General features: G+C 39.2%; 2 protein-coding genes across 2 annotated transcripts in view; both read right to left on the bottom strand.

Annotated features, from left to right (window-relative positions):
* Positions 1-499: 499 nt before the first annotated feature.
* TMEM182 (transmembrane protein 182) overlaps positions 500-26,112 on the bottom strand; it is a 63,382-nt gene continuing 37,769 nt past the window's right edge. The window contains exons 4-5 of the mRNA XM_057743710.1: positions 21,182-21,319; positions 500-1,084 (exon numbers count right to left, since the gene is read on the bottom strand). Coding sequence (XP_057599693.1) covers positions 864-1,084; positions 21,182-21,319 — 359 coding nt within the window. The 3' untranslated portion in view covers positions 500-863. The remainder of the gene's footprint in view (positions 1,085-21,181; positions 21,320-26,112) is intronic.
* Positions 2,747-4,177, bottom strand: LOC130857859 (serine/threonine-protein kinase Chk1-like). Its single transcript, XM_057743709.1, is given in 2 exon segments — positions 2,747-2,842; positions 2,945-4,177. Coding segments are annotated over 2 exon segments (1,329 nt in total).

The raw sequence follows: 26,112 nt of genomic DNA, 5'->3' as shown, positions 1-26,112 counted from the left end.
TCATTGTATGTGATTTGGTGTACAGATTTGCTTCTTTTAAATACAGTGTAAGATTTATGTAAGCATGCACAATTAAGTGAATAAATTTACATAACCAAACTTAATTTTGGTAAGAAAGCGGAATAAGTACATGTTGGTTTTATTGTGATCTGCTGTAACTGAAGAGTTTGCATAGCTCCTGCTACAAGGACAACTGCTATCTATTTTTAAATAATGAATAATCTGCTCACAGGAGTCAGTACATGTGTATGTATGTGGAGAAGAAATGGAGTAAATTCTCTGACATTTGTTTGTTGCTCTTAATTATTCTCCAAAGGATTTTTTTTTTTTGGCCATTTGTACATCACCTTTGGAGAAATATCTGTTCAAGTCCATTTTTAAATCTGGTATTTGCTTTGTTGCTGTTCTTGTTTTGTTGTTGTTAAGTTACAGGAGTTCTTAATATATTCTGGATATTAACCTCTTATTAGATATAGGATTCCAACAGATTTTTTTAACGGCAGCATAAATGAATGTCAAGGAGGAGGCTTAAATCAAATCATGATTTGCCCCCAGTGGTGGTGTTCTGCTACTATCAGGCCTTTGTTACCTGCAAACTCTAACAAGTGCATTGAAGGGAAGGCCGATGTTACCTGCTCCCTAAAAAACTAGATTCTTGAGAGCAATTAGGTAAGATGGAAGCACTCTGGAGTCTGGAGAGATTCTAGGACCCTCTTATTAGAGGAAATCACAAGTAATATGGTTAATTTAAATAGCAGCTAAAAAGTTACATCAACTCATTCTATGCTGGGATCATGGAGACGAAATGAAAAAAATGCTCTGTTTTAAAATTTCTCAAGAAAATACTGGTGGCAACAATTTGATTAGTGATGTAACTGAATATGCCGTCCAATAGCTAGAAATAGTAATCCGGCTAGCAAAGAAAAAAATATCCCCGCTGGGGCCAGAAAAAATGACCAGCCGTATAGCACAGAAGGGGTGAAATACAAGCAGTCTTTCATTTTCATGTTTTTGTAGCTTTCCATGTCAGCCACTGCCTGGACCCAGATGACATACAGCATCACCACCAGGGAAAACAGGATGCCTGAGAAGGACAAAACAGAAGACCTTTAGCCTTTCTGAAGATGTTTGCCCAAGAATGCTATATCAGACCAATCACACGCCTGATGATATAACTCTAAAAATATAATTCTAGCTAAATCACCTACTTTGTGTCAGACCTTTAATTGTATGCTTTATAGGCACATCATTGATCTTTAATTTTCAGAGCACTGAGGTGAAGGCTATAGCTGCAGAAGAACAATGGCAACAGCTGACATGTATTTACTGGATACTTACTGTGTGCCAGGCACTGTATTAGGTGCTTATGAACATAAGAGTCAACGATCCCTGCATTGTTATACATTATTTCCTTCAATATGTACAATAAACTCATGAAATAGGTACTGTTAACCCCCAGTTTTAAGTTTATGCAAATTCAGCTGGTAGTTTTCATAGCTGATTTTCAGTTCAGGTCTTTCTGACTATTGTTATATTATTTAACGGGTGCTGCAGTTAAATATGGCAATGAAAAGAGAAGCCAAGGTTAGTACCAGACAAGAACAGGGATGGAAGCACTGAACTGATGTAAAAGAATATACACGACTCTTTAAGAAACATTCTGTGGAATTTAAAACCTCAGGTTTGAGATCAAGAGCCTTATTAAACAAAAGAAAGGAAGGAAGAGGAAAGGAGGAAGGGATGGAAAATGCTTACCCACTGACTAGAAGGCAGCATAACACTTTATCAACCATTTCAATGTAACTGCAATCCACCTATTCAAAAATACTGTTGGAATTATGAGGGTAGAGAAGTACCATGGTGTTGGACCCTTGACCTTAACAACCAACATGACAGAAGAGCTTTATGAATGCTAAAATTTGAGAGTACTACTAAGCATATGCTTTTCCATGTGACTATTTTTTTTGTCATTTTCAAAATAGAATTTATTTCTATAATAAAGAATTAAAATATGGCTGTGAAAGTAGAATATAGAAAAATATTTAAAATGTGCAACAGTAATTTTGAATAAAGGTAGTTAAGCACTACAGTTTATGCTCAACTTCTACTTGAAAGACCAATCATATATATTATGAACTAACCCAGAAAAAACATACCTACTTGCAATTTTAATTAATAATTATAATTCAGAAACAGGTTTATACACCTGGTCAGTCCCTTTTAAGAATCTAATTACAAATCTTGGGGATATATTTTTTGAAGCTGGCTTCACTTCGCAGACTGATAAATCTACTGTCCCAAAGTCACAAGGTTGTCTTTTACTCATTCATCCATGTAATTAAGTTACTATGAAGGAAACATGTACTTTTTGGAAGAAACCAAATGTTTTGGTAAAAATGGGACAAGAGTATCATTTTTTATTATGTTGGTATAAAAGCTGGTAAGCTCACATATCCCCAGAGCTTGGTTTCTACCAGGTGGGTCTCAAATTCAGACACTAAATGCAGATGAAGAAATACCTAGTGAATTCTATCCATCCCTTCCCCAAAGTTTTACTTACATTAAGATATAGGTATTATTTGTATGAAGAACATACAAAAAGAATTGGAAAATGTTTGGCTTGAGGGAAGACAACTCTTCAGGGACTATTGTTTGCAGTTTGCAGAATAGGATAATCTTCTCTAGGAAGAATAATGTCCACATAGCAGCACTATATTCAGCAGGAATCCCAGAGCCAGTGGATCTATCATGTGGCAGGAAGCCAAACCTTCTGGCTGCTCACAACATCACTCAGTTTCCGTTTAATCTTCAGGAAGTGTCTCTTGAACTCCAATCCATCACCCTTAGAAAGCCAAAAGTCAATCAAGATCTTCTCATCCATTTCTACCAAATTCACTTTGAAAATGAGTTTATTGTTTCTTCTATCAGTTGTTGATATAGTAACCTGATTCATACAACTTTTCTTCCACTCATAGCCCAATTTCTCACAAGTCTCTTTCAAGTATTGATAAGATTTGTCTGCATCCAATTTGGTAAAAAATTGTGTCATTCTTTTGACCAAGCACTGCCAGGGGTTCTGTGAGGACCCTGGGGTGCCAAGTAACTGACTACTCAGAAGCATATGATCAGGACATGTGGGCTGGGAAAAACTGATCCCTTGCACCAGTTTATCAATGTATGAAGGACTGCTGTCCCATAAGGAAAGACCTGTCCGTGGTTCTGGCTAAGAACTGGAGTACTTCACGTTTTCTTCACTAGAAGCATTGTTTACTGGACAGAAGTCCAAATTGGATTGAATATTCTTAGAGAATCCGCCAGGAGACTCTGATACACCACCTGAAGTGACTCGGGGCCTCTTTGCCCCTTTCTTGAGTGGTTTGTTGTACCATCTATCTTTTTTGATGTCTGGGATGGTAATCCTTACTGATGGATTCTCAACTAGGATTTTATGCAGCAGAGCTAGAGGAGCAGAATCGATTTTTTTCCAAGGGTTGAGGTATGTTTTTGTTTCTTTCCAATCACAATATTCCTGACAACTATCACTAGGCTGGTCCCACGGCAATTCTCCAGCCAACATTGCAGTAAGTACTATTCCACAGGACCGAACATCAACTGGTTCTGCATGAAATTCTTTTCTTTTTAGAAGTTCTGGAGCAACATATGGTAAAGTGCCACACATCTTGTTCAATAAACGCTCACGATTATTATGCTGAAACACGGTTGCCAAGCCAAAGTCAGAGATTTTGAGGTTATCCCTTTCATCCAATAGGAGATTTTCTGGCTTAACATCCCTGTGAGTTATTCCAATACCATGAAGATAAACCACCCCTGCCATGAGTTGATGGAAGAACCTCTGAGCATCTTGTTCAGGCATGCCTATTTCTGGTTCTATTCTATCAAAAAGTTCTCCCCCACCACAGTACTCCAGAAATAGATACTGGATATTGCCTTCTCTCCTGTGACCATAGAATTTCACTACATTCTTATGATTTAACATTTTATTGATACAGACCTCTTTCTTAATGTTTTCTGGACAGTCTACAGCACACTTCATGTCCACAATCTTCACCGCAACTGCTTCTTCAGTTTGTCTATTCACAGCAAGTTGAACTTCTCCATAGGCACCTTCTCCCAGGGTTTGCACCAAGTCCCAGTCTTCCACAAAGGGCACTGCCATGACTCCACTAAGTCCCATGGCAGGCCGTCCTTTGCCTGCCACCACAGGAATCCAAATGCTCCATGTGACTATTATTGTAACAACAGAAGGAGGTGATACCGCTGCACTGAGCTGCAGACTCAGAAGAGTTGCTAAGCTGATTCACTAGTGAGTGACAGGTGACAGGTGCTCACACACGAATTTGTTCCAAAGAAAAATATACTTGAGGACACTTGCTATTTGTCCAAAAGTTCAATCCAAACTTGTCAAGGATCTATTATATTCTTTGAGTTAACGAACTGAATCGCGAGGTACAAAATCTCCATATCCTAATTGCTGTTCTGTCTAGAAGGTAAACACTGCCCTGTGATCAGGAGCAGAGGCTGGGGAAGGTGGGCAGGAGAGAGTAGCTTTTACAAGCCTAGCCATCAATCACTCTTCTGGGGTTAATTGTGCTCCTACACACTTAGGATGTCCTCTTCCTCTTGGGTCATCAATTTCATAAAGAATCTTGAGAAGTAAACATGGAAGAAGGGCCCATATGTATGTTGAAGTACATCAGCATCAGAGCTGAAACTTTCTCCTAATCATGATACAAACCACAGAGCTGTGAAGAATCAAGGTAGATGCTTCACTAATAAGAACCATCCTTCACTTTGTGGTCTGTAATGTAAATGCAAATACTGGAGCACAGAATAGAGCAATTTAACCACTGAACAGCAACTGCATCCCAGAAAAATAGTAAAGCCATAGCCGGCGAGCAAACTCCTCACAGAGCCGTGCCTCAGATTCTGACAACAATATGGCGAGGCCATGTGTTGTCTAGCAACTCTGAGCATTTCAATATCTTTTTTCAGCAAATATACAGACAGTGTGCTCTGCTAATGTAAAGGTTTGGCTTAGTTATTTGCATCCCATTTGCCTTATGCAAACGCATTGCAAACGTTTTTTATTATTTGTTGATATGTTGGTTTTTTTTTTATCTTCCTTTCATCATGAGAATCTCATGTGCTTTCAGGTATTTTTATTTTAAAAAATTTCCTTTGTGAAAAACCAGTAGCTTTGTACATCTTCTTTTCAAAAATTGAAAAACCCATTACTGAATTTAGAATACTTTTTTTTGTTTGTTTGTTTGAAGATTTACTTTATATTATTTTAAGAAAAACTGTTTAACCTAATTTGATGTTTTTAATTTAACTTTTTCCATTGTTTCTGTTTTTACATGCAAAACATATTAACACTTGGACCAGCCTTTCTGCTACCTTTGTCTAAGAGTTACAGTCCGTGGGAACAGCACAAATGTTCATCAACAAGACAGTGATTAAACTATGGTTTATGCATGTATGAAATATTACACGGAAGTTAAAAAGAATGCAGCAGTTCCATGTGTATTGCCAGTGATACTGAGTGAAAAAAGCCAGTTACAAAACATACATTATATTATATAATTTATGTAAAAATTAAACAGAAGCAAAATTATATACATATGTATATAAATGCACTGAAGAGAGTCTAGAAGGGCCTGGAGAGTTAAGAATTTTATCAGGATGTAATCCATTCTGGGGAGGAGACTAGATTGGACATAGTGAAAAAGGATACAATTGCTTTTTTTTTTAAGTTATTTATTTATTTACTTATTTATTTCATTGCCTGTGTTGGGTCTTTTTTTGCTGTGCGTGGGCTTTCTTTTAGTTGCGGTGAGTGGGGGCTACTCTTCATTGTGGTGTGCAGGCTCCCCATTGCCGTGGCTTCTCTTGCTGTGGAGCACGGGCTCTAGGTGAGTGGGCTTCAGTAGTTGCAGCACATGGGCTCAATAGTCATGGTTCATGGGCTCTAAAGCGCAGGCTCAAGAGTTGTGGCGCATGGGCTTAGTTGCTCCGCAGTATGTGGGATCTTCCTGGAGCAGGGATCGAACCCGTGTCCCCTGCATTGGCAGGCAGATTCTTAACCTCTGCGCCACAATTGCTTTTTTTTTTTTTTAATTTATTTATTATTTTTTGGGGGGTACACCAAGTTCAATCATCTGTTTTTATACACATATCCCCATATTCCCTCCCTCCCTCAACTCCCCCCGCACCCTCTCTCGAGTCCCCCCCACCCTCCCCATCCCAGTCCTCTAAGGCATCTTCCATCCTCTAGATGGACTCCCTTTGTTATGCAACAACTTCCCACTGGCTATCTATTTAACAGTTGGTAGTATATATATATGTCTGTGCTACTCTCTCGCTTCATCTAAGCTTCCCCTTCACCCCCCGCCCCCCCCAACCTCGAGTTCTCCAGTCCATTCTCTGCATCTGCGTCCTTGTTCCTGTCACTGAGTTTATCAGTACCATTTTTAGATTCCGTATATGTGAGTTAGCATACAATATTTGTCTTTCTCTTTCTGACTTACTTCACTCTGTATGACAGACTCTAGGTCTATCCACCTCATTACATATAGCTCCATCTCATCCCTTTTTATAGCTGAGTAATATTCCATTGTATATATATATGCCACATCTTCTTTATCCATTCATTTGTTGATGGGCATTTTGGTTGCTTCCATGTCCTGGCTATTGTAAATAGTGCTGCAATTGAATTTAGAATACTTTTAAAAAGTATTACGGAACATCATGTAGATCAGGGGTCCCCAACCCCCAGGGTGCAGACCGGAAGCTATCCGAGGCCTGTTAGGAACTGGGCCGCACAGCAGGAGGTGAGCTTCATCTGCCGCTCCTGATTGCTCCCCATCGCCTACGTTACCTCCTGAACTATGCTCCTGCCTGCCCCCGTGGGAAAATTGTCTTCCACAAGACTGGTCCCTGGTGCCAAAAAGGCTGGGGACTGCTGATGTAGATGATTCTTATTAAGGAAGAATTAACTTATATTTAATTATTGCTCTTATTTAAAGAGAAATTACAGCCTGAAAGCAATGAATAATAGTTGTTTCTATCACTACAATCTTTAACTTGTTCAATAGTTGGAGATATAGTCCATTTAATTTATATCATGTCAGCTTATGATTATACCCATGGGGTAGAAAAATGCTTCCCTATTTTCCCTATCCGTTAAATTGCCAGTGTTTTATAGGTGTGCATGTATGTATCTGTGTGTGTGTATGTACAGAGAGACACACAAACAAACAGAAAGAAAAAAACTAACAAACATGGGAAAACTACTTATACCAAAGGCCAGTGGTTTAGCCAATATGGCAGCAAAAATTTATGGTTGGGGCCCGCATGCAGTAAGTGGTTAAAGAAAGAGTCAGGAGACTGTTACTTTATAGCTAGATTGATCAAATAAATACATATATTGAGGCTAATTGGAGTCAAGTTTTTCACTGCCTGAAAGAGAGTTACAAATTTGAAAAGGAGGAAAGCTAGAATGAACGCTATGGTGTTTGTTAGAATTGAATGTATCAGTGTGAATTTATGGTTTTAGATAGATAAAGGAATGAATAGAGAAGTAAAAGTGTGTGTGTGTGTTAAAATATACATTTGTGTGTGTATGTACCTAGATATATTTCCTGGCTCTGTTTCCTGAGAGAGTCTGGGAGCAACAATACCCTAGCAGCATGGAGCACACCAAATGCCTAGATCTTGGCTTCTAGATACCAGGAATCAGGGCATCTCTAAGAAATAGTTGAGTCCAGGCTGGGACAGAAAGTACAAGATGAATCTGAAACATGTTATACCAAAAAAAGTACAGATGTGCTCAGAGAATAATGTGGGCATTTCAGAAGCCAGATCATGGGGCTTCTCCTAGCCAATTCTAAGAACATTTGATTATCAAACAAATAATGATAGAGGTCCATTACATTTCATCGAATGAAATAGGAATCCATGAACTCACAGAGGTATAAATGAGTGAATAAATAAGTGGGAGAAGGGAATGCCTTTCCTTCAGAATGCTAACTTGTAAATGTAGAAGGAATAGCTGAATCAGAAATCACCATTTGGCAATCATTTAAGTCACAATTAATTCAGTCAAGAAACAAAAATGGATACTAAAACTAGTGGATGAAATTTAGATGAGAAATAAATGTTTACACAGTCTCAAAGTCTCTTCCCACAAAACAGGTATTAGTCATAAAGAAAAAATTGTAACTTCATACTAAAGAAACCTGGCAAATCCCACCTTACTCAAGTGATCAAAGTTAGTATCACTAAGGACATGACAAATTGATGTCACTTACCACGTCATGAGATTCAATGAGAACACAGCATCACTGCTATGATACTGCAGCAAAAAAGGAAGAGGCTAAATCCAACCATGAGGAAGCATCAGACAAACCAATTCAGGAACATTCTAGAAAACCACAGGCCTCTACTCTTCAAAAGAGCCAAGCTCATGAAGGTCAAAGCAGGATTTATTCTGGTTTGATGGATACTCACATGACACTTCTAAATGCAAAGCATGTTCTAGGACTGGATTCTTTTGCTATTAAAGACATTATTGGGAAAATTAGCAAAATTTGAATGGAGTCTCTGGGTGAAGGGACTTACAATTTCTGTGTAAGTTGGAAAATATTTCAAAAGAAGAAACAAAATGAATGTGGGGGAAGTCTGTGACTGTGTGTGTTGGAGGGTGCATATGTTGGCGGTGGGGGTGGGAGGAGAATATGTGTGTTCATACACCCAGAAAGACACATCTTCTTTCTGTGGGATACTGTAACTGCTAATGAACAGTAGTATTATTGACCTGGTCCACTTACCAAGTAGAGAGTCTGCTCTGGGGCAGCACCAATACTACGGAAAAATCTTAATTATTATCTCTTGATATCTTAAAGCCCTCATTCATAAAAACATAAGCAATAACTGTCTTGAGTGACAAATGAGCTACATTTCAAACCCACTTGCCACAGAGATTTTAGCAAGAATAGCAAATATTGCTAATATTCAGGTGATAATTTGTTTCAAATGAAGTTATATTTAAATTAGCTCATACATTTTGAAAGCATAATTTATTTCCTATTGAATTCTATTTTTTGAAGTCCAAAAAAAATTCATAAAATAGGTCACTGGAGGCATAATCAAAATATGGTCCCAAAGCCCATGGAGATTTGTTATCACAGTAAAACAATCGACAAATAATTGTCACATCAAGAACATGTTAAGTCTCTTTTATTGGCAGTGTGGGGAAAAGCCATTCAAGCTTATGATTTTTGCACAGTCTCTCACAAATGTCATACATTCAATTTGGAAAGCATTTTTGAAACAAAGGTCACATAAAAATTAGTCACAAACTAGGGACACAAAAAAATGCTAATGATACAAACATGGAAACAATCAAAATATGGAAACAAAACCAAAATGATTTCCCCAACGCCAAGTCACAGAGAAATAGAACTGCACATCTTCAATATTTCACAGACACAAGAACAGAAAAGAAGGCATACTAGAAAGGTTAGTTAGTTAGTTAGTTAGTTTTGGGCCGCTGCCACGCGGCATGTGGAATACTTAGTTCCCCACCAGGGATTGAACCCACGTCCCCTGCAGTGGAAGCATGGAGTCTTAACCACTGGACCTCCACGGAAGTCCCTAGAAAGATCTTTTATACTGTATTATAAAAACTGTATTTTATAATGCATTCCTAGGAAAAAGCTAGCCACAGAAATGAAAACTTTCTTCTTCAAAACATAGGCAAATGCCAAAACCCTATATCCTGGCCTAGAAGTACATATACCTATATATATATATATACTTTTTTTTTTAAAGCCTTTTGGAGTTACTAAAAAACAGTAAACTTGATCTTTAGCTGCTTAGATGCAACTGAATTGCCTTTGAAGTGTACTTTAATAAATTGAATCATGGACAGTTTTTGGTTACCTGGGGAAGAATCATAAATTCAAGGTGATTCATTGACCTCTTTGCTTCCACACAAATTCAGTGGCAACTCATTTCAGCTTTCAGTGGGCATAGGAAAGGCCATAGAACTCCATAGTAAAAAAAAAAAAAAATGCTCATGAAGGAAGTTATAGTGAATACTAAATTAAAATCAGGAAAAATTCATCATTTCTCTTTTTTGGAGGACATACACAAGCAAGGGCATCTATATGGAACTAGAAAGTAAGCTTCATAACATTTTAGGGATGATAACACCAGCTTACTCATCATGTCAATTTTCAGAGGATGGAAATGAGGTCTGCAGTAGTTAATTATCTACCAAGATGAAAAGTTTAACCTGTGGCATAACTCAAACTGAAACCCTGATAGTGAGTGTAACACATTAGGCTGAAGACATTCCAAAATATCCTACAGTATGGAAACTATTCCAAGGAGGCAGCAGGAGACTAGGTTACCTCTGCAGTAGGAGCTGTCTGGAAGGCAGGGAGAGAGTTCATACTAAGTACAGAAATAAAGAAAAAAATCTGGAGCGAGGGTAAGAGTGATAAGGACAGCAACATTCATGGAATGGTAAGCCTAGATCTGACATGCTCAGAAGAAAGAACAGAAAGGAAACTTGATAAGCTATGTGTTTACTACCATTTTCTAAAAGGAATGATAGCAATTCATAAAGAAATACATAAAAAATTCCTTCTGCAGATCTGCACAGGAACATCGAAGTACGTAACTGACAACATCCCCACAAGGAGTTTTTGAGGAAGAGACGTAATAGTCTTCACACAAACATCTCTTATCTTAACTCATACTAATATGTGAAGGTATTATATTAAGCTCCAATGGTTTGAAGGTTTTTTCTAATGGGTAAAAAGCATTCCATTTATTTATTGCTTATTGTTTCTCATTATTTCTCATTCTTTTAATTGAGGTATAAGTTAAATAGAGCAAAATGTATGGATTTTAAGTGTATAGTTTGATGAGTTTTGGTAAATCTAAACTACAGTGTAGCCACAACCTGTCACTGTCCCTCCAGAGAGGTTCTTCATGCCTTCCCCCCTCTTCCCCCAAAGCATCTATGACTATAGCATAGTGTTGCCTTTAGAACCTGTAGAAATGACATCATAGCAGCATGCTGTCTTTTGTCTCTGGCTATTTTTTCCCACCATAATGACTGAGAATCCACCCGTGTTGTTTCTCGTGTTGGCAGCTCGCTCCTTACGGCTGAGCAGGGTTCCGCCGTATGAATCCACCATTCATCCAGTGTTGCCCACTCATCTATTGGTGAACATTTGGGTTCTTTCTAGGTTTTGACTATTATGAATTAAGCTGCTATGAAAATACTGATGTATGATGTTATAACTCAAACATTGAGTTTTGAAAGAATGAACAGCATTTCCTTAGGCAAATGGTTTTGAAAAAAAATCGGCAAAAAAAAAATATTTTTACAAAACATGATCTTATTCCAAAAAGAGAAAATGGCGCTGGGCTCACCGATGTTATAGCAGTGACCTGGACCACAGCTGTTCAACCTCACCCCACACACACCCTAGCAGACCCACTAAGGCCTACTGAGGATACAACTGTTTCTCTTAACATTATCTTCCACAAACATCAATTTTGTCAACAAAACTTTTGACAGTCATTCACTAGGGTTCACTAAGAGGCTAAGCTCCCCCAAGTACCTGGTGGAGCACAAGGATTTTTTGTGATTGGTTGTTTTCAATTCGCTAATTTTTTTTAAAAAACTCTCATTATGTATTGTTTGAAACATATAAAATATGAGATAAAAATGAATATTATGAAGTTTCATTATAAAATGAACTCCTGGGAAATGGTCCCTAGCCTAGGAACCAGACTACCACCCATGAACTGTTTTTTTTTTCTGAGACTCCTTTGGAAAGAGAGTTGCTCCTCAGATATTTAAGGAGAATCTCTGGGCTTTAAGTTAGTGGATAAAATTTAGAGGTCACCCTTGAGAGCTGGCAAGGGATTTGACCTTTTGGGATGGAATCACAGTACTCCCTCATGATATGGACAATATTGGGGTCTATTAGGATTATCTGATTTGAGCCCAATATTCATATAAGACTTTGGATAATATCTGCAAATTGTTATGTGTAGGGCCACTATTTATATGTATGTATTTTAAAAGCATAGAGCATTGACATATCAAATGTAAACATTTAAAAAATTCCACAATATATGCAAACCAGTTTTGACATGTATTAACTTTTAATATGCTAGGAATCTTAAAAACCACAGTGTCTGAGGCCTTTCTCAACTTCTAAGAAGCCCTATGTGTCGTGCTAGAGGACGAAACACGAGTATTAGTGCAGGCTGAATCAACTGTCACAGGTCCATCCAGAGTCTAAATGTATACTTATTTTTTTCTAAACATTATATAATGTGGACAGGAAAATTTGCCAATTCTACATTTTCTAAAGAGTAATACTTGTTATTAAATTATAATATACTTCCAAAGTAGTCTTGCAAATATTACATATTTCATTCATTAAAAAATTAGTTTTTCTGATAAACTAGAAGTTCTTAAAAATAATTTAAACTGTGTTTTTGTAATAGCTTGTTCTTTAAATTAATACACATTGCTTTCTCTTATAATTCAATTATGCTCATTTTTACATATATTTCAGAAACTACAAAACCACCAATGCACAATGGTCAACCATATGGTCAACTGTAAACACTCTTGGCTTATCTCCACTCTTCATTTTCTCTGACTCACTTTCCACTGAACTTTCCCCAGTTCTCTGAGGTGGCCTGGGTAACATACAGTTATAACTTCACGACTATACATTTTCATTACATCTACCTGATTTCCAAATATTCATTGCTGCCCTTACGTCATCATATTACTTCCCACATACATGAGTTGCCTCTTCCCTTTCATTTTCTGGCCTCATATTTTTATTTAGTCAACCAAACCTACGTAATGTCTATCATCCATCAGATTTTTCAAATATTTATTACTTTCTTAGATTGGCACAATAATGTTAGACATTAAACATCCTATACATTCAATATTCTGTACTCTCTTGAGAAACAATTATTGATAGAGGATGATCATGAGGTTATACCCATCGCTACAAGTAGTTAGGAGTTTAATCTCAAAAGCAGTTTCATTTAACGCCAAGGAAGTGTCTACTGATGGTAACTGAGTTTCAGGAAGTATTTAGTGGTGGAAGAGCACAGGCCTGAAATCTGTCTGCCCTGGTTCTAGGTTTACTGTCCAGAAAACCTTAAACTTTACTAGGTGAGTAACTTTACTTCTCTGTGTCTCTTGTTTCTTCATTGGTAAAATGGAGATAATTCCAAGGCCCACCGCAGAGAGCAGCCATGAGGAGTTAACGGAGGTGAAGCACTTAGCAAGATGCCTGGAACAGGGCTAGCACATAATGAGCATTGTCTACTTTTATTACTAAGCTGTGGCACGAGCTCTTGCTATGGCTAGAAATACTATTCTCTGAAATCTAAAGTGTCAGAGCTTCTCATGTGACTAGGCTATTTCAGGACTGGCCAAGAAGCAAGAGAATAAACTTGCCATGGGGCCTTCCCGTTCTGAGGGAGAGTGTCTGCCCATGTCTCACTGGAATTCTCCACCAGGTGGCACCCGTCACCTCACAGCCCCACTAGGGAACATTTTGGAAAGAACTTCAGGTGAATCCAAACTGGGCCTTATTCATATTAAGGACATTTTCTGTTTCCACTGTCTAGTCAAGCAAATCTCCTGCCCCTCCCCAACAGCCCCTGAGCTATAGAAGGCAAAAATTTTCCTAGGACAAACCCAGCCTATGTTAATCTGATCATTCGGATGAATCTATACCTCACGCGCTTCGCCTCTATACAAGAAAGTATAAAGGGAAAAAAAAAGGCCTCAGAAAATGCATAACATAATCTAGTAAAGAAACCAAAGAGCAAAGTGACAGTTTGGGGGAAGGGTGAGTGATGAAACAGAATATTTGCAAACAAAGTAAATCCCTTATAGTGCCAGGTAGATAGTAGATGTTAATGATGCATGTGCTTTGGAAAAGGAGAATGAAGCAGATGGAAACTCATTCTGCCCTTCCACCATGGCAAAATTAATTCCAAACCACAGATCCTATGTATAGGCCAGGAAGTCCTGTCACCTAACACATCTGAAGACTCCCTTTGAGGGTGGAGATTAATTACACCCCATAGTAATATGTCATGTGAGTGAAAGCATTCATTTGCCAGGCCTGCTACTCTCATTCCCAGAAAAACAGCTCAGATACATTTTTTTTAATTAATTAATTTATTTATTGGCTGCGTTGAGTCTTCGTTGCTGCACACAGGCTTTCTCTAGTTGCTGCGAGCGCAGGCTACTCTTCATTGTAGTGGCTTCTCTTGTTGTGGAGCATGGGCCCTAGGCACGTGGGCTTCAGTAGTTGTGGCACATGGGCTCAACAGTCGTGGCTCACAGGCTCTAGAGCACAGGCTCAACAGTTGTGGCGCACGGGCTTAGTTGCTCCGTGGCATGTGGAATCTTCCCAGGGCAGGGCTCTAACCCGTGTCTCCTGCAACAGCAGGCGGATTCTTTACCACTGTGCACCTAGGAAGTCCTCAGATACATTTTTAAAGGGGGTAGGGAGTATTTATTCAAGGTTTCAGAAAAATTCCACTAAAGCTATTACTGGGCGGGCCTCTCATGCCCTCGATTCACCTGGGCAGGAGTCGCCATGACCTAGAACGTCTCCAGCAAGGATGGTGCAATAGGCCCAGGCTGGGGTGGGGATTCGCAGGAACATGACAGCTCTGTGTCTCCTCTTTCCCCTCACACCCCTCCTCCCTCCCACAGCCTTCAACTGGATGCTGGATACACTGAACTGGATGTGACATGTCCCTTTTGAATTCTTCCTGTGGGGACTTGTCTCCTCACTTTAGTGAGGCAGGCCTTGTTTTATTGCACTTCGCTTTATTGCGCTTCTCAGATACTGAATTTTTTTTAATAAGTTGAAGGTTTGTGGCAACCCTGCTTCGAGCAAGTCTGTCAGCACCATTTTTCCAACACCATGTGTTCATTTCACATCTCTGTGTCACACTTTGGTAATCCTCACACTATTTCAACCTTTTTCACTATTGTTATATTTAAGACGATCTGGAATCAGCAATCTTTGATGTTACTATTACAGAAAGATTACAACTTGCTGAAGGCTTAGATGATGATCAGCACTTACTAGCAATAAAGTATTTTTTAATTAAGGTCAGTACATTTTTTAGACATAACGTTATTGCACACTAATCAATTACAGGGTCTGGAAGCAAACCCACAATATCTCCAAGGTGTACCTATTCATTCCTATTCGAAACCAAGTCTGGACAAGTCTGACTCTAACAGCCTGTTATACATATTTCAACTGATAAGCAACATGGAGAAAAATAAATGTTCAAAGAAATATCTGAGAAAGAAAAGTAACAAGACAAAGTATTTTTGTAAATAAAAACTCTTCTAAGCTATTTCCTATTTAATATTAACCAAGGTTGACTTCTTCTAGCACTTGACATCTATAAAAAATGTCAGATCAAGGACATTAAAATTCCATATGATAATAGTATCAGTATCCAACACAATAATTTCCCTAGACAAATTCCCAAATATGACACCTGAAGGCACAAAGCAAGTGTACAAGGCAGGCATTTTTAGAAACATGGAGTGAATGGTTCTTCTGTTCCTACTTAGAAAGAACATGTGTAAACCCAAGCCTTTGCATTGAGCAAAAGGGAAATCCAAGCAGCTCTTCTGCATTTCATGAAAATCGGAGACACTAATTCTACTACAAAAATACATCTGGCTGATATATCAGTAATGCATAGCTTTTGTTAATCACCATTTCTTTCCACCACCCACTTCCAACAAACCAGAGCTCTGAATAAAATGCTGAAGTCCTGAACTTTGGTGAAATACTCAGTTCTGTATTGGGAAGTTACACTTTTGGTTTTCTCCTGAAAGCCTACTTCTTGCATGCTAAGAAAGACATAAGCTTTAGGAAAGCCACCTTGGCAAGCACTCACTAGCCCTCCTGGCCTGTTCCCCTCACACGAGGCCCCCTCTGCCTCTCCTGGGTCAGCAGCTGTTTATAGCCTGATCTTCCACTACACAGATGTGGAGACAGCAGGTGCAAGCAGGGAGATACATACACCCGTAAGTTTAGAATGCCTGCCCCTAGGCCCTCAGCAGTTCTTCCCTAATCCCTTCCTGCTCTTGGTCTGTTTCCTCCACATACTCTTCGGCTCCGACTGCTGCCGTGTTCTGCTTTATCTGGAAGAAGACGTGAGGAGCAAGGCATGACCCCCAGAGCCTCCTGTGAGCCACGTGCTCAGTCTCAGCCAAAGGAAAATGAACGTCTGAAATATGTCCCTTGGCTTCTGTAAGCTATTTTTTCTAGGATTAAGGCAAAAAAACTCTCTTGTATTATGTATCCCTCACATCTATCTTATCTCAAATAGAAATGAATGGAGTTCATGATGAACTACTACAAAATCCACTGATCTTTTAAAGAAAAAAAGAAAACAAACCACAAATCTGATTTACTTCTGAGTCAGTTTTACCCTCTAGATGTAAGAATGTTATATTCCCTTCATATCCACTTACCTTCTCTATACTATGTCTTTCAGGGGGTTCATATCCCTACACTCTTAGAAAGCACTGTCCTCCAGACCAGAAGGGCGCAGGGCTGAGCCACGGAAGGATGTGCTCAGGCTGTCTGTCCCACGTGACAGAGGGTTTATACAACTCAGCCCAACTAACTTGGCTTATGTTCCTGGTGACCAACAGCAGCTTGTGAAAACAGCTGTCTGGGCAAGAAATGTACCCTGTGGTCACAGAATGGGACAGGAGTCAGGCCACAACTTTGACTCCATCACCTTCCAAAGGACTAATTACACTGCAAAGGTATCCTTTCCTTCTGCTAACACACCCTGGGCCTGGAGTGTGGGCTTCTATGTTCCTCTGACTGACAAGACATCTATGTAGTCTCACTGTAGTGGGAGCTCCCCCAGGACAAAGTAAAACTAGGGCCCAGAGGCCATAACTCAACTGGGCAGGAATGTAGTTGTTATCTATATGTGCCTGTTTGTGCCTGTTTACTCTGTGACTCCTCTTGCATGTCTCCTGCATAACTCTGTTACTATGTAACCCCTGCCTAACTCTGTAACTCTGTAATGGCCCAGAGGCCATAGAAAAAGAAAACTACCCAATCAAATTGCACATTACCTTCCTGGTTACCTCATTTGGCAGACAAAGAAAATCCAATGTATAAGAGTTTAACAAAGATTATATAAGACAATGCCCCACTGTGTTCGGGGCTCAGCCTTTGGATGTGAATCCACTGGGCCAGCGCTAGCACTACTAAACACTGCTTCCTGTTCACTGCCTCGGTGTCTCCCTTCACTCTGTGAAATCCTGCTACATCACCAGTGTGAGACTCTAACAAGGCATTTAGCCAAGATTCAGAAGCTTTCCAGGCCCCTCTACCCAGGTGAGACTCTGTCTAGCTCTATATCCAGCAGAAAAATGTAATCCCAGGCTGTCATTTAGGAAAAGGGGATTGCAATTATGGAAGAAAAATCTTTCTACCCTGATATGCTGGTAAAATACTAATTTCTAGCTTTTGTGGCTTATCAGCCACTGTCCCAGAACATCCAGATCCCAGCCTTATTCCTCTCTGTACACTTAGGGATCTTACTCCTGCATAGCAATTCCTACATTGATGTCGCTTTGCCCAGGCATTGGGAATGGTCAGTCGTACAGTTGTTTTCTCCACGTAATTCAAATGTTTTGTAATGTCACGTCTTCTCGCATCTTTCCTATCACATCCAGTATCACAGGGTTAGAAGAAGACATGAGTTGGCCCTTTGTCTCTGAATCCTCCTAGAGTTCATATTAAAAGAAAAGTCAGAAATTATTTAGGCATTGGGAAGTAAGGATGAGACTCACTGAAACACACTTGGGTGTTGTAACGTCCTGACAATTACCATGCCCTTGGTCCAGAACTGGACTCCCATAGGGAACACATGGCCCGGCCTGAGCAGGCATCTGCCCAAGTGCAGGGAGTGGCAACATATGGCCTCCAGACCTTTGAGCCATTGAAATAGCAAGAGGAAAACCACGGACCTCACCCCTTGCTCACACAGACAGCTGTGACATCAACACGCCACGATCATGTGTGGAATGCACCCAAGTAGTCTTCTTGTTGATGTCAAAGAGTCTTTCTATGTGCACACACCCAGCAATGGCCACTTGGAATTTGGTTCTGCCCTGTCTTAAGACCATCTGTCCAAATAAAGAGAGGATGTCCAATCTTGTTTGTGGCATTGATGAAGTAGCCACAGCAACTGCGGGCCCAGGCTGCACCTGTTCCCGACTGCCTGGCTGAGCACAGAGTGCTGGCATGGGAAGACAGTGAGGCAGCGAATGACAAGGCAAGCCCTAAAAAAAAGGGATTTCGGAATACTAGGCCCACGGAATGAGAGTTTTTCATTTTGAAAACATAACATCTAACCAAAGAAAGCATAACAAATTCAATCCAATTTAACTCAGTAAATGACTACGTGGATGGTTCCATATTAAACACAGTACAGAAAAATCTTGGCTGCCCCAAAATCTAGTGCTTAGCACGTATTTCCTAGTGTTCATATAGAATAGTCTATAAGTTTCCATCTCCAACTCTGAAAGGATTAGTTGCCTATTAACAAATTTTGGGATGTTAATAATAGAAAACTGAAAGATTTTAAAAATTCTTCTGTCAATAGCACTCAGGTTTAAGGATGATTTATTTGCCCCACAACTGCTTTAAAGGATGTGTCTCATGATGGAAATTGCTACTAGACAGTAAACTTTAGTTATTCCTGAGAACATCACTTCTACTGCCCAAACTGATAAAAAATAAACAGTAATTTTTTTTTTATCTCACCCAACAGAATATCTCTCCGTGCTCTTGGGAAATAAACGGTCCTACACAAACAATAAAGACTTGTGCCATGAAGGAAATTAACAGTCAGATTTGAAAAGAAGTATCCTCGTAATCATCTGGCTGAGTGGCTTTCAGGATGGGCTCCCAGAACACCGTGGAGCCCTCCCAACCCAGGGGGTTTTGGCATAAAGACCTAAGCCAAGAGGATCCCAGCCCCATACCCACTGCAGCCAAAGATTCACTGGAAAAAGAGAATCTACAGGTCATGGGCACATGGGTACGAATCGGATGCATTATCTTCCTTCAGAGTCCTCAGCCAAAATAATTCTTTAGATATATTATTTCCTCAAACAAATTATAAAATGGAAAAAATCACCAATATTTTTTTTCAAAAGCACTACACACACACACACACACACACACACACACACACACATACACATACAATTCTCTAATAAGACCAAACTCAGGATCAGAGCATTTATGAGTTTAAAAAAATTCTGTTGCCCATAATGTTAGTACTAAACTATTTCTAGTACACATTCCCTTTACTGACAAAGATTTTAAAAGATTAAAAAGCAAAGAAGAAGAAGAAAAAAATATTTACACACTTTAGTGGAGAGCTATTATTTCTGAGAAGACCACAGGAAAATAAACACCTTAACTAGACCTTTGAATAAAGCTAGAGTAGAATGTGATTTGGGGGAGGGGAGAAAAAATATTTAGTGAAGAAGATGCTCAGTTTTAAGGCATATAAGGGGTTTGGTCTTACGGAATTATGAAGTAAAGAAGAGAGATTATCAATTACGAGATCTAAGTGAAAGAAGCCAGACACAAAAGGCCAAGTATGCGTGATTCCACATACACGAAATGTCCAGAACAGGAAACCCATAGAAACAGAAAGTGGCTTTGTGATTCTCAGGGCTCAGGGGAGGGTAGGAGCAGAGGATGAAGTTTCTTTATTGCATGATAAAAATATTCTGCAATCAGATAGTGGTGATCTTTGCCCAGCTCTGCGAATGTACCAAAAAACACTGCATTATACACTTTAAAACTGTAAGTTTTGTGGTATGTGAATTATATCTTAAATATTTAAAGTTATTTTTTAAAGTATGAGCTCAAATGAGTAAATCTGGGTCTTTGCTAAAGGCCCTTGAAACTCAGTGAAGAAAAGAGTTGAAGTAAAAGACAAAAAGAAAGACAGAATAGGTTAAATAGGGCCCTTGTGCCCAGGGTAGGGTTCGGTTTTGTTTGTTGTTGTTGCTGTTTTGTGATTTATTAAGCTCTTTGAGCAAAGGATCTAGAGATTATCCTTTTTATTCCCTCTGCAAAATTAAGTACATTATGCAAAAATAATGCTTAAAGGAACTATTTTGTTAACTGACTATCGATTAAATGATTTTGGGCAACAGCATGAGCTGTCTTTGCAGTGATTATAAGGGCAGTAGAGGTATCCATTTTGTCTCTTTCCTTCACAGTCACTACAATTCCACGTGAGACACCTGGTCCTTCTTATTCGATGCTGCAATACAGCAAATTCAGGTCCAGCTGGGTCTTAGACAGACTGAAGTTTGTCTAAATTCCTTAAATTCTTATGTTTACAAAAAACCTTGTGCTTGTGTTTTCAGGTTAGTGCTCTGGCTTTTACTTCCTGATTAAAATAAAAAAAATCTTAAAATTCACAAGACTCACCTATCCAATTATTTTTCTATTTTATCAGGAATTAGAAGGACTAGTTGGAAAGCTGACTAAAGTAACTGCAGGTTTTACAAAAAAAGAGAAGGTGTTTAGATAATATACGTGAACCACAATTAAGAAAATGGAATGATGATGTGGTAGAAAAAGATACTTTTTACCTATAATAAATAAATCATGAAGGTTTGTAATATCATAACAGGGCTATTTTCTTAAGAGCGCACAAAAAGTTTCACCTACACCCAGATATTACAGAGAGACGTGCTATAACCCCCATTTTACACGTGGAAAATTAACAGGATAAGAGACATTAAAAGGCTCTTATAGCAGAGCTTTCCTGTCCAGTGTCTTCACTCATACAATGCAGATACAATGAGCAAATGGAAAACAGAAAGTCCCTGGGAAAGGGTGTGACATACAGGTAGCACTCAGGAAATACTGTACGTGCATATTAATGTATTACTACTACTAGAAGCTCATCCCTGAAACCAGAAGTGGAAAATATGAAGATAATTGAGAAAAACCACAGCAGGAAATCATACTCTTCACACTGGACATACCTGCAGCGATGTAGGAGCCTCCCCCGGCCTTATAGAGAAGATGGCTGGCAAAGGGGGCTGCGCAGATGATCAAAAAGCTGGCAGTCATCACGGCAACCACCCCCAAAAGCATCAGGACTGCCCAGAAGCCACGGTAAACTGCAGACCCCAGGAGAAAAGGAGAAAAGAAAGGCACACTTAGATTGTGAACACAGCAGAGTATTGCACAGTAAGTTTCTCTCCTCTTCATTTTTCTAAGTTCAGCCCCCAGCACTGCTGGGTGGAGTCCCAGACTGTGGTCCTGAGTTATCTTTAAAAGGAAGCCTTATCAGACAGCTTTGGACTCGATGATGCCAAACTTCTATCAACATGTGCTTAGTATTTACACCACACACATGCTTAATATACTCTGGGAGTCATTTTTCTGACCAGATTATTCATTTTAGAAGGGAACACCTGAAGTTCCATAAAGACTCCTCTTGAGCAAGTTCCCAGATGGGTCACACATAGGTGTTCACACCAAATGGACAAAGACATAAAAAGGCATTCACCTTCATAAACACTGCCTCTTACTTCCTGCCAGGATAATGCTTGTACCACAGTGATACTAACTGGTAATAATCCCTCAACAAAAAAAGTACACTTCTATTTAGATTGTGACTCAATTGGAAAATAGTCTTAAGGTAAGAAAAATGACAAGCAAAGCCAAAAAAAAAATGGTTTGTACAGACTGAGATTTAAAATCACATAAATTTAAGGCTTACTACTTTCTATTAATATTTGTTCTTAGAAAGATTTAAAATGAGAAGTGATAGTGGTCTCTTAGTCATGGGCCAGTAAGTCTGAATTAATGGATGCAGCTGGTAATAAATAAATTGTGGATTTGGTGACTTACAGTAATCAAATAAAGAGGAATTCTAATGATCATTTTTGAGTGGGATAATTACTGATCTATTAAATAAATTCATCATTTCCCACAGGGCTAAAACACAAAAATAAATTCCTACACGTATAAATGAGGGAAAGCTCATCGAAACACATTCATGAAACTACAATTTTTTATGAAAATACAGAAACTTTATAAGAAAGCAAAGAATGATATTTCTCAACAAGCCCACCTGGCAGAAAAAAATATGTCAATCAACTGGAATCTTTAAGAGAAAAGAGAATAGAAAGATGGATAATTGAGGAGAGGAACCACTGCAGTTAAATGGGAGATGAAGGCTTATGGTTTTGTGTGAGTAACTCAGTTTTGAAGAGAGGAACAAAAGGTAGGCTTCCAACTCACATGCCAATGCTGTTCATTTGGCAGTGGCTGCCAGGCTTGCTGTGTGAGGAAGTATTCCGGGGGGCACGGGGCAGTAAAGTGCTGGTGAGCTCTGAGTATGGGAAGTGAGAGTGAAAGGCTTTGGGCTAACTATTTGTCATTTCTGTCCTATCAGAGTTTACTAGATAATTGATGAGCCTCACATTTTACACTTTCATTCACTTCATTTAGTGCACTATCATGCGGTGGTCCTGTAGCAAGTGCTAGTAAGATGTGGTCCAGGAAAAAGGAGTCCTTGTATCGCCTCTCTGCTCACCCTCTGATTATAACTAAAACTAGGCAAAATGGCAAACAACAGGAGTTTGAAAAGTAAACAACAGCAAGTGGATTAGAGAGGGAAGGCAAATCTTAAGGAAAGATCAACTCAGCTACAAGGGGTTTTCTGAGTTTTTTCTTTTTTTCTCACTCAGGATTTGGCCTGAAGGTATGCCAAATTGGGAACTGTGTAAAACGGTTCAAAGAGCACAATATTCCTAGTGAAGGCTGTCATTCTGGCTAGAGAAGCAGGAAAGAGGCTCTGCAAGCCAGAGTATGGGGAGACCCCATGTTTTTATTTTCCTGGTCCTGCTTCATGGCCAGTGTTAAACATAGATCTGCACTGCCACCCCCATGGAGGAGTCGGCATTTAACATCTCAAAGACGATCCAACACTTAGGACAGAAGAATCAGAAAAAGAAACCCAACTGTGCAAAGAGTAGGGGAATCACCTTTTTTCTGGCTGGTCTGCACTGGTGCCACTGCATGGAACTGTGCCACAGCACAGAAGGCCAAAATTCTGACGGAACTCTCACTACTCAAAGAAACTGGGGAAATGGGCCCTGGAAGCCAGAGGGTATGGGAGAAATCCTACAGCTGAAAGGGGGCTCGACAAGAGAATTTCCAATTCTGTGTCTGAATCTATACAAGTATCGCGCTCACTCCCCACATTGCACAAGCACAGAAAACACCCAGAGATGTATAGCAAAGGCTTTCAGAACTGAATTACAGTATAAAAACCACCCAAGCACCAGAGCAAGACCACAGTGGTGACGGCCCAGGCAGACCCAAATAGAATAGAGAACTGAATTGACGTTGCAACTACTATCACAGAAGAAAAGTCAGAACCATGCCAGTCAGTTGCCTATTCAAACAACAAATCAGTATTCTCCAGGGGATTTTAACAATATGCAGAGACTGACAAAAAAATATTCAAAATGTCCAGGATACAATCCAAAATTTCTTGATATAACAACAATCACAAAAATCTGACCAATTCTCAAAGGAACAAGCCATCAGTAGATGCCAACTCAACATGCTCCAGACGTGTGAACTACCAGACAGACTTTAAAAGTAGCCCTTAGAACTAGCTTCTGTGAACTAAGGTGAACATTCTTGAAATGAATAGAAAGATAGAAATCCTCAGAAGAGAAGCAGTGTCTATAAAAAAAAAAAGAACTAGGCTGAAATTTTAGATGAGCTCAACAGCAGAACAGGGTGGAGAGAGGAAAGAGCAAATGGACTTAGAGAAGGATAGAAACTATCTAGTCTGAACAACAGAAGGAAAAGAGACTGAAAACAAAAATGACTAGAGTCTCAGGGACTTGTGCGACAATATCAAAAGATCTCACATTTGTATCATTGATGTCCCTAAAGCAGAGGCAAAAGATATTTGTGCGGAAAGAACATTTATAGAAATAATGCCTTTATGCTTCTTAAATTGGGTGAAAGACAAATTTACAGATACAAGAAACTCAGCAACCTCCAAAGAGGATACACTCAGAGAAATCAGCCTAGACACATAATAATAAAATTATTGAAAACCACAGACAAAGTCTTGAAAGCAGCTGAGGGTGTGGGGGTGCGAATGATATATTAGATATATGGGAACATTAATTCCAAGGGCGGCAAATTTCTCATCAGAAATGACTGAAGCCACTGCCCAAGTCAGAATGAACATTGTGAGCTTGGGGCACGTGGTCACAATCACCACAAAGTAAAGGAAAAAGGTTGTTGGCAAAGATATTGACTTGGGTGGTTTTCTTTCTTTTTTTAAGAACTTTTATTGAGATACAATTGACATACAATAAACTGCATATATTTAAAGTGTACAATTTGATATTTTTTTTCTTATTAATAATGTATATATGGCAATCCCAATCTCCCAATTCATCCCACCCCAACCCCACCCCAACTTTCCCCGCTTGGTGTCCATATGTTTGTTCTCTACATCTGGGTCTCTATTTCTGCCTTGAAAACTGGTTGATTTGTACCATTTTTCTATAGTCCACATATGTGTTAATATATGATATTTGTTTTTCTCTTTCTGACTCACTTCACTCTGTATGACGGTCTCTAGGTCCATCCATGTCTCTACAAATGTCCCAATTTCATTCCCTTTTATGACTAAGTAATATTACATTGTATATATGTACCACATGTTCTTTATCCATTCCTCTGTTGATGGACATTTAGGTTGCTTCCATGTCCTGGGTATTGTAAATAGTGCTGCAATGAACACTGGGCTGCATGTGTCTTTTTGCATTATGGTGTTCTCTGGGCATATGCCCAGTAATGGGATTGCTGCGTCATATGGTAACTCTATTTTCAGTTTTGCAAGGAACCTCCACACTGTTCTCCATAGTGGCTGCAACAATTTACATTCCCACCAACGGTGCAAAAGGGTTCTCTTTTCTCTATACCCTCTCCAGCATTTACTGTTTGTAGATTTTCTGAGGATGCCCATTCTAACCAGTGTGAGGTGATACCTCATTGTCATTTTGATTTGCATTTCTCTAATAATCAGTGATGTTGAGCAGCTTTTCATGTGCCTCTTGACCATCCATATGTCTTCTTTGGAGAAATGCCTATTTAGGTCTTCTGCCCATTTTTTGATTGGGTTGTTTTTTGATATTGAGCTGCAAGAACTGTTATTATATATTTTGGAGATTAATCCTTTGTCTGTTGATTCATTTGCAAATATTTTCTCCCATTCTGAGGGTTGTCTTTTCATCTTGTTTATAGTTTCCTTTGCTGTTCAGAAGCTTTTAAGTTTCATTAGGTCCCACTTTTTTATTTTTGTTTTCATTTCCATTACTCTAGGAGGTGGGTCAAAAAAGATCTTGCTGTGATTTATGTCAAAGCATGCTCATCCTATGTTTTCCTCTAGGAGTTTTATAGAGTCTGGCCTTACATTTAGGTCTTTAATCCATTTTGAGCTTATTTTTCTATATGGTGCTAGGGAGTGTTCTAATTTCATTCTTTTACATATTGCTGTCCAGTTTTCCCAGCACCACTTATTGAAGAGGCTGTCTTTTCTCCATTGTATATTCTTGTTGGGCAGTTTTCTTTCATGATCATAGGGGGTGCCTTTGATCAAAAGGGGGTGCTCAAGGGCTGAGGGCATGTTGGGGACAGAACAGTCCTGTGTGAGTAGAGGGGAGAGTAGACCTGACAGTTTCCATTTGCAGGTTTGGGACCCTCAGTAAGTACACAACAATAAAAGTTACAGCAAAGAAACAAACAGAAAAAGAAATAATTGAGGCCAGAAGACAGTTAGACAATGTTTTAAAAGTGCCCAAGAGAAAGACATGTCAGCCTAAAATTCTGCCTCCAGTGAATATATCTTTGAGGGATGAAGGTAAAAGAA

The sequence above is a fragment of the Hippopotamus amphibius genome, chromosome 7 (assembly GCF_030028045.1).
Source record: "Hippopotamus amphibius kiboko isolate mHipAmp2 chromosome 7, mHipAmp2.hap2, whole genome shotgun sequence".
Lineage (NCBI taxonomy): Eukaryota > Metazoa > Chordata > Mammalia > Artiodactyla > Hippopotamidae > Hippopotamus > Hippopotamus amphibius.
This window is presented reverse-complemented; position numbering and strand designations above follow the sequence as displayed.